Consider the following 9869-nt stretch of genomic DNA (forward strand, 5'->3'; position numbering starts at 1 on the left):
GGAGTCCTTACCTCACAGGGCATGACAGCTAACATCACAAGTAGAAACATTGCACTGAAGAGATGCATCCTAGTCGAAATGATAGCGTCCGAGCCGACACCAGTTCCTGCAGCTCCCCCTCGTTCTTGTCCCTTACTGGGGCGGTTTCTTCAGATACAGAGGGATTCCTTTAATGCTGTGTCGGCTGTGCGCCACCAACCTCATCACCAGGACGCACGGCAGCCCTCTCTGGCTCAGTAAAGCGACCCGTCTCTGTCTTTTATGAAGTAGACTCTTGCGGGTAGCGAAAGCAAAAGCTCCAATCTTCCAGTGTGGAGAATTCCACAGATGCTGTAATCGGGCGAAGAGGACAGGCAGCGGTCCCCTCCGTCCTGCAAAATATCTGCGACTGAGCGAGAAGAGCGGAGGAGAGTCGCAGAGGTTGGAAGGTGACTGCTGTGCTTGCAAGGTGCCGACGCTAGGAGCAGCACATCTATGTGCAAGGAGCCCAGGCAAAGAAGTACCACTCTTTGACGCAGCCAAGCTTGGCCGTGCGTGTGTGTGCGTGTATGAGAGAGAGAGCCCTGCTTGCACTGACTATTCCTGCTCCAGTGACTAAAGATACAACTAATATAGATAGATAGATAGATAGATAGATAGATAGATAGATAGATAGATAGATAGATAGATAGATAGCAGAGGCAGTGCCTTTTGCTCCACAAAATTTGCCCACCACATTGACAGATACCTCAAGAGAGATCTGACATTTAGCTGACATTGATGATGTCTTCCTGCTTATAATTGTGAATTAACTGTGTGCATTATAAAAGATGGAGATGGTGACTGTCAGATCTACATTAACACCATCAATTCACCGCTGACACATATCCAATTAGAAGATGCGAAAATAGAGGGATTCCGTGGGGTTTAGGGAAATGGAAAAGATTATTCTGCCCAGATTACAATGATGATAATAGATGCTGTTAACCAAAAGAGATAATTAAATGATGGTTTGGCACAAGTATGTCCCAGACCCCTTGAGGTTGTCAGTGGGTGTGGACACAACCTCTATATGCTTACATCTTTATTTGTGTGTCATGTAAAATGTGGCACAGTGATTGGATAGTGAAGTCCTGCAATTCCCACTGCTTTTTTTTTTTTTTTGTGACCGGCTGTGTTTGCAGCTTCTAGTGATCATGCATTGGGTATAAAAAAAATAAGAGCATCTGCTGCCCATTGTATTTGCACCCCTTAATAATAGCTTATCTTATAAAAAAACGATTTCCAAAACTCAAATTCTCAACATGTCTCTTAAATGACTGACCAGTGTTGTGAAAGCTGAAACCACAAAGACAGAACATAAAAAAGACACTGTTGCTGGGAGGAGTGTGTTGAGCCCTCCCACTCCATTTTACTTGTAACAAATTCAAAGAGATTAAGCACCATACAGCCAACAGAATGTGCCATAATTTCAACAAAAAATGGCCCGAGCAGATCCTTTGAGTATAAAGTGACAGCTGGAACTTAATGGAGTTGAAGTGTTTTCTGGGTAGTTTAAAAGTAGCTGAATTCTGGTCGTGTATAACATAGGAGACAAGTACCATTTGGAAACAGTATATTTGTAAAAATCCAAGTTAGTGTTTACTCAGCCTGTATCTTAAGTCAGAGTTCGTATGTACTCAGATCTAACTGGATACATAAACTCATTTTCTTAAAACATGTACTATAAAACCTCCTGTTATAAAGCTGTGGGGGGTGAAAGTTTTTCGAGTTTATCTTTAAGGAATAAATATAATGAGAGCAGATGGGAGACAGTGACAAATCACACACTGGGACGTACTGGACTGGAGGGCTCCTGTTGCTTCTTTGCAAAGTTTATTATTTTCACCATTCATCATTTTCTTTTTCCCCTCAAAGGTCACTTATATTGTATTTATTTGCTGGTGTAATTCAATAAAATGTTTTCCTGAAAAACAAAACCCTGTGGCTCCAGTTTTTCATGGCTTTTAGCACCTCGAGCAGTGGGATTAGTTCATAACACATTCAGAAAGGATTTTAGATCAGACCCTGCCCTTGTATGGTTCAGCAGAGGGTTGACTTTCTCCGCCCCTGCTGCTGCCCTCAGTGGCATGGTGCACACCCCTATATTTTCACAGCAGGAAAAACCACAAGGAGGTGAAATAAGTTGCTGAAAAGAAGCAAGGGAGGGGTGGTGTATGAGGAAGAAGGAAAGACAGAAGAGTGCAAGAATTTTTCCTGCTTTTCTGCACTGTTTTCACTGCAGTTATTGTATTTTATTGTACCAACCTGAATTTGCCTCTGCTCAAATACAAATAGTACAGCATGAAGATGAGAATAATAGAGAAGCCCAAGGCTGCCAGGATGAGTAAAAGTGACGCTGAGTCATTGCATGGGGTCAGAGGGCCGGTGTGTTTAATGGTCATGCTGAGGAAATACACTGTACTAACAGACTCCTCCCTTGTCCCAGTTGCTCTCTTCCATCTCCATCCCCCTGTTGCACTTTAGAGACCAAGGGCATTGAGGGAACTGGGGGAATGTTTCTGAGGTAATGCAAACAAAGCATAAAGCAAAGCATGTAAAAGATGCAGCATTTCTTATTTATTTTTTATCCCTGAGTCATTCAAAGAAGGCCAAAAGAAAGGAGAAAACAGGGTGCATCCTCTCTCCCTCTCTCTCTCTCTCTCTCTCTCTCTCTCTCTCTCTCTCTCGCTGCCACCTTGAATGTGACTACTTTTTTAGCAGATGTGGTACCAAAATCACCAATATTTTACATTTTGCCACTCTTTTCACTCTTCATCATCTCTTGGTTACCTTAAGAGTTAATGTTACTTACTGAATTATGGCTTTTTGACTATACTTATATCTCCTGCTTTATGACTTAATCTGTGATTTTTCTCCCTGTGTTTCACCGTGTGAGTGTGTTGTTAAAACATTGGAGCCGATGCTGCAACATACTTACCATTTTGAAGTGGCCTGAGGACTAAATTTAACAACCACCAGCAGCTCGGTGCTTCTCTCTGTGTGTGCATGTGTGTGAGTGTGTGTGTGCATGCTTTACTCTTTGTCTCTGACTGCTTACAGGCACTCTCTCAAAAGTTATGTTTCTTCAGCATTAAAACACAGCTGTTTAGATGGGACTTGTATCATTGCATTGCATCCTTATACAGGTTTTCAATATCCAAGAACTGATTGTCTTCAAATAAGTGGAAAGTAAGAAAAAATGTAAACACATTGTGAGAATAAACTGCAGTTGAGCAGAGGTGCACAAAGAGGAGCTTGGTGTTTTGTTCATGGCTGTAGTGAATTTCAGACAGGTAGATTGGCCCAGTGAGTGACTAGATTGAAGATCATGACACAGATGTACTAACTGTATTTTATGAAGCTGGAGAGCATGAGTTGCTCGATCTATCAAGCAAACATTGCAGTCTGTCCTATAACAGAGCTTGTGGTTATTATTGATCTTCATAATGTTACTGCCGCTGTCACAGCTGAGTTATTATGCAATAGGACTGAAAAACCATATGCTTCCTGAAAGTATCCAGAATGTTGAATCTACATTAGGTAGTCCAATGGGCACACAGGATAATGTTAAGCTGATGGAGCTGTCATTCTTTGGCTTAAATCTAATACTCACTGATTAATAGACACACAGGCAGTCTAGCACACACAAACACACTTCACTACAACATCAACATGTCAATAAATACACAGACGGAGAAGCGTTAACCCTGCAAACATAATACAGAAGCAAACACAAAAATCTTGAGCAAACATTACAACAGCCTGCAACTCACATTTGAGAGTCATGCTTCCCAGTGAATCTCTAATCAATGCCCATGTAAACAGCATGAAACCCCCCATTCAGCAGTCCCAGAAGCTTATTGTCTTTGTATAGCCAAATGGACTGCCACAGCACATACTCCCCCGCCTGCCGAGTTTGTCTCTCCACGTCACTAATGGAAAGTTATTGTAAACTAGACATTAAGTTTAAAAACACAGAATTCCAGGGTTTCAGGCAAAAGCTTGCTGAACATGATCAACGTGGACCTCCGTTCATGGCAGGATTTGTCAGAAGCTGTTATTCTTAGACCTAAAATGTCCATTTTAAAAAGCTTTTCCTGTCAGATAAGTGCTAAGACAAAGACAGCTCACCAAATCTCCTCTTTGATTTCATACAGATGAGGCAAAGCCTAATGTATTTTCATTTGGACATTATTGGGTAATGCAGAAGTCAGTGGTGGCGAAGCTCGACCAGCCATTGGGTCAGAAGGTTAAGAGTGCTCAGTTGCCATAGCAATGTTCGCCCGAGTGCCCAGACAGAAAGGTGTGAAATCCTCAATGGCTGCCTGAAGATGGAATTAAACATGGCTTTTCACACCCTCTCTTGGGCTGTCTCACTTTACTACCTGCACGTAACCAAGGCAACCGGGGCAAGGACAGCTCAGGTTCAGTTGGGGTTTCTGCGACGAGGCCCCGCTATGCGTCATGTGTACGCCTCACCGTAATCCAGCAAACATCATCAATCATCATCTCGATGAACTGCACGGCGGTCTGCTCATGTCACTGAATCAAAACAAAACAATGGCGAAGCGCTGCCCCAGACAGACTCACAGCAACATGAAGAAATGAGGGGAGACACAGACTGGCAGATACATAGACATGGTCTGCCAAGAGGCCCAGCTTTCAAGTGAAGCCACCTAGCATACACACACACACACACACAATCGCATCTGCCCATCGCTTCATATTGAACCATCCCTTTCTCCACTTTTTCTTCCCCTTCTGTTTCCCTCCTCCGCCTGTTTCTCCCAGAAGGAGCAGAACCAAGATGCTCCCTGAGTTGTACTCTGTAGCCTGTATTTGTGTTTAATTGGATGAAAAGATGATGCATAATGCGGGAGGAAAGAAACATGAGGGAACCAAAGTCCATGTCGCCTGCGGCAATAGAAACCAGCAGCTATTTGTTGTTGACATTTTTCTCTACTGTTTTTTCTGCTCCATTGAAACAGTGGCAGCTTCATGTTTTTTCATGCATTTAGGGCTTTTTTTCCCCCTCCCCCCGCTGCCATTGCAGCCTGTCTATGGTGTAAAGTTCCCAAGCATCACAAGATTTCACTCTCCACTGCCACATTCTCAAGAGTGCGCGTATGTGTGGGAGAGTACATGTGTTTGTGTCTGTGCAGCATGTAGCAGTGCAGTGATCTCTGAAGTACTGTAGAAGGAAAGCTTTGATATAGGTCTATCTAAAAAGAGTACAATCATGTTGTTTCCATTAGGGATATGATGATAGATGGCGTTCAGTTCCATTGAAATAACCTGCAGCACTTTGCATGCATCTTCACTTCTGTCAGAATGGAGCTGGACCACTAATGATAATAACATGTGCAAGTGAGGTTGTGATCCTGGAGTCTAAAATGAACTTGAAAGAGAGAGGGGAAAGGAAAGGAAATGCTGTATACAATGACTCCATCTGAGCTGTAACATCCCTCTGGTCAATGCTAAAGAGAGCATGGAGAAAGGTAATGAAAAGCTCCTCAGAGTGGTGAGAGCTTTGTGCTTTATTCTTCTGCAGCTTCTTCTAAAGCAGCTACATCTAACACACCTCATGTGGTGCCCTTTGTCAACACCCAGGTCTCGCTGAACTTTATCTCCCAGCAGCCATTTGGACTGACAATTCCCAAAATGTCTCAGGTTGATATGTCCCACCACACGTGCTCATTACGACTGTCCCTTTTTTTTTTTTACTGTCCCTATGCTTTATGGTCCCAGTTACGTTCAAAAGAGGGGACCATGACAGAGAAGTAGAGGGGGAGAGGAAGAGATAAAGAGACACTAGTAGGATAAAAGAATGGTTTTACATAATTAAGCAGATAGAAGTGATTACAGCAGCTTATCCACAGAGCACGAACTGCACACATTCAGCCTCATTATGAAGTTAAAGACTCCAAACTGTGGCTGATGGCTTAATTACAGTTCCGCAGTGGAACAAATGCTTTAGAGTCATTACGGCAATTCACAAACCTTTTCCTGAACACACAAGCAGTCATCAGAAAAGGTACTTTTTTTATTTCTTTGTGTTAGATTTGTCTCCCTTCACACTTTACTCATTCCCATGCCCTTCTCCTGTGCCCCTCTCCCGTGCCCCTGATAATCAAACACTTCTCATTCCCCCCTGGACACAGCTGTGACCAGTAATACAGAAAGAAAGGGAAGGAGAGACTAACTTTTTCTTTAACTGCTTACCTTTAAGTTCACTCTCCAAATCCTCACCAGGGCCTCTTTCAGTCCTATTTGCTGTTAGTTATGTCAGGGTAGGAGGCTGAAGTTGTCCCTCCAGCTTCCACACTGCTCTGCCAAGCCCCACAGAGGCAGGCCGGTCGGCAGGCAGCAGAGTGTGCACTCAGCACTTCTCAGGAGTTAGTGTCTGAGGCCAGGCACAGGGGCTTTTATTCTCCAGTCTGCTTCTGCATTATTGAATCAAGGGACTGCCTCAAACCTGAAACTGGACACAGCCGAGAGGCAACATGCAGATTTGATGAATCAATATATTGCAGTGGAGCAGTGTGGAAAGAAGGTGAGCAGCAAAAGGGACATGTGGAGGACTGGATAAGACAGACACCGAGCAATGAAACTCTTTTTTTACACTTCAACTGCTCGTCTCTCAGTTGCGCACTTATATATGTTGACATGTACATACAAAAGCCCTCAGACACAGATATTCCATATCACACCTATATGGACGCACATACACACACACATAAAACACACACATCTGTCCTCCTTCCCGTGAAACCTTCATTAGATAAAAGGAAAACAGCTCTTTCCAAAGCTGCAGTGCAATTATTCAGTGTAGTCAAGCATGTCTCTGTGTGACAAAGCAAATTGCTTTTTCGGTTTGCTGTTCCTGATACAGATAGGGCTTTCAAAATCTGAGGGGAAGCCTCGCACCACTGCTCCCGACGCTGCAAGAGATACTGGCAGTTATTTACCCCACTGTGTGTGCTTGTGTTTACAGATGACTTTACGCATGCCTGTCTGCTGTGTATTTGTGTGCAGATATCAGCATTTTGCTGTACATAGTGGTGTGTGACAATCAATCAGTTTTGTTCCTTATTGCATTTCAATGAAATCTGGCTTGACTGATGTGACATGGCGTGTTATGGTCCATGTAGAAGAACTTGATGCCCTGTGCACTGCTTAGATAATCACTCTGAGCAGAGTGAAAACAGGCAGGCACCTGCTTAAATGGTGCTGTTTTCCTCTGCGCAGTTGAGGGGGCACCGTGCACCAGACACCGTGCACATTAAGTACCTGTAATGTTTGCACCTGCGCATCTTTTTTTCAGTTTTGATGATGATATGTTTTACAGATGTTTTCTTCTAAGAACTATAAGCCATTAACTACAAATGACAAGTTCTATTCTATGTGCCAAAGTACTTTTCAGCTAAAACCATCAAAGTATCAGTGAAAATAATGTATTTGGAGGCATGTTAAGGGTTGAGACTGGGGACGCTTGTGACTAAGGTAATGAGAGAGGTCATTTGTGTGAAAGTGGCCTGAGAAATACATGGCCACTTTCTCAGGTTTGGCAGATGATTATCCTTCCCTTCATGTTAGGGTGAGTGAGAGAGCTGTTCATGGCCACTGACTCCTTATTTATCTTATCCCTGCTCACTCCAGTACGGTCCCAATCAATATCCAGGGACTTGGAGCGAGAGAGGGAGACAGAGGACAAGTCATCTGGAGAGAGGCAGAGAGAGAGAGCACAAGGACAGAGCACAGCGTGGAGATTTATTTGTGCTGCCTGTCGGTTTGTGGCCACACACAGGGAGACAAATGCTTATGGGAAGCTTCAGGAATCTCCTCTGTGATTATAGAGCACGTCAATTGATTTTGTAATGATTTCCATCTCTGTGCAATATTGACTTGCCGTATATTAGTAAGAAGTAATCTCAGTTTATGATGACACTCACAGCTGATTGGAATTGGAAAACAGAGCAATGAAAGGCTGGCAGTTATTGTGATGCTTTATTTCTTATTTTGTTTTCAAAATGTAACTCAATGTGATGTTATAGGCCGAGGAATTTGAGACCTGTTTAATGAGTATTTGGTACTCTGGTCCTGATGGTGATTGTATCAGCGAGAGAGGGAGGAACACGCTTTAACTCATTTTGGCTCAGAAGTAAATATTAATTGTCATCTGCCGTCTTACCACCAAGGGACCCGTGGAAAGCTTTAAGCAGCATTACATGTCCAAACACGCAGAAATCTAGCTCCTGGCTAGTCTGTTGCCATAGAGACATGATTGTTGTCATGCCGACAAGCTAGCCAATATGTAATGTGAAAAAACAAGGGATAAGACGAGAGGATCAGACCACAGAGATGCTCACAACTTTCCTGCAGAGTGGTTTGGTGGCAGCTCCTTTGAAAAGTAGTCACCTCTCAGCCTGTGAGTGAACATTGCTGAAACATGGACAGTTTAGAAGATGCATTAGTAATAACACATATTGGGTTAGCTCAGGATGAAAGGCACAGGGAGAGAGAGTGGGAAAGTCTGTAGAGGTAGAGGTTGACACTTTGTAAAGAAAGAGAAAGAGATTTAGCATGAAACTGGAGGTAGAATAGAGGGATTTCATGCACTGGTTCCACAGAGCTTTTCCTGCTCACTACAAGCAATCTGAAGAACCCTGCATGGGCACTTCAAAATACTCATGATTTATGCCCGTCAGTGCTGTCCATATGTGCCTGGAATATCTGATCAACTCCACTGATGTAGCTCTGCGCCTGCTGGGGGAGGGATTGAGGGATGGAGGGAGGTAGGGAAAGAGGGAGCGAGAGAGACTGATAGAAAACGAGGCATGGAGAGTACAAATAGAGAAGCAATGGATGGGATGAAAGAAAGAACAAAGAAAAAGCAAGAGACAGAGAAAACAGGGACAAAGGGGTTTGTGAACATAGACTGACAATTGAGTGAGAGATAGTATAAAAGAGGGATGGAGAGAGAGAGTGAATGAAGGACAGATAAAGGAAGAGTGAGGCTGAGCGGTGTTGGGCCCTGTGGAAGGCACGGACTACTCTAATTATCCTCTATTTTCTTCAAACAAGGCTGAGGCATTGTGAGTCAGTCCCCTGGGACACAACCCGCTCCTCATTTTCTCTGAGATTCAATTCCACTCCATCCTCCTCTGTCTTTTACATATAAAACACTTTCTTCAATTATTCCTCTGACGTTCATATCTGTATTATTTGACGCCTTTGCCTATTCAGAGTGACTGCTCATTTCGCCCCACTCTAGTGTGACTAGAATCAATCCCAGGCTCATTCCAAGATAGGCAGAGAGAGTGAATGTGTGTGTTTGTGTGTGTGCACCCGGTGTGTATAGTTGTTTGCTGAGCATGATTGAAGACAAGACACAGAGTGAGATTGGAGAAAAAGACAGACCAGCAGAGGGAGGGCGATATAATTTAAAAGGAGTGTGCAAGACTGTGTGTGCATGCAAGACTCAGGCCAAGGAAGTAAGTGTGCTTGAGTGTGTGTTTGCTGTAATGAAGGTGTTTCCAGCTTATGCTTGCCCTGCTCCCTGCCTTGTGTAGGACAGCATGGTTTATTTGAGATCAAATGAGGCTACAATTACACGGTGGATGCTTTTCTCTCTCAATCGATTACAAACAAAAGGAGCATTCCATCAGAGGCTTTTAACCAGAGGTGCTGCTGCATGTATTCCCATCTATACTAGCTCATTGTTACTTTGCTTTGAATCTCAGTGCTGGCTGAAGACTGAGAGTGCGATTTTCAAATTGATGCTGTCTGCCCAAATAGACGTTTAGCATTAAAGTGAGAATAGAGTGAACAGTCGTCATGTAGCACCA

General features: G+C 43.5%; 1 protein-coding gene across 1 annotated transcript in view; it reads right to left on the reverse strand.

The window, feature by feature from the left end:
- The window catches only part of olfm2a (olfactomedin 2a), a 43583-nt gene extending 43063 nt beyond the window's left edge, over positions 1-520 (reverse strand). The window contains exon 1 of the mRNA XM_076752582.1: positions 12-520. Within this exon, the coding sequence (XP_076608697.1) occupies positions 12-68 (57 nt within the window). The 5' untranslated portion in view covers positions 69-520. The remainder of the gene's footprint in view (positions 1-11) is intronic.
- Positions 521-9869: the final 9349 nt, after the last annotated feature.

The sequence above is a fragment of the Chaetodon auriga genome, chromosome 16, assembly GCF_051107435.1.
Source record: "Chaetodon auriga isolate fChaAug3 chromosome 16, fChaAug3.hap1, whole genome shotgun sequence".
Taxonomy (NCBI): Eukaryota; Metazoa; Chordata; class Actinopteri; order Chaetodontiformes; family Chaetodontidae; genus Chaetodon; species Chaetodon auriga.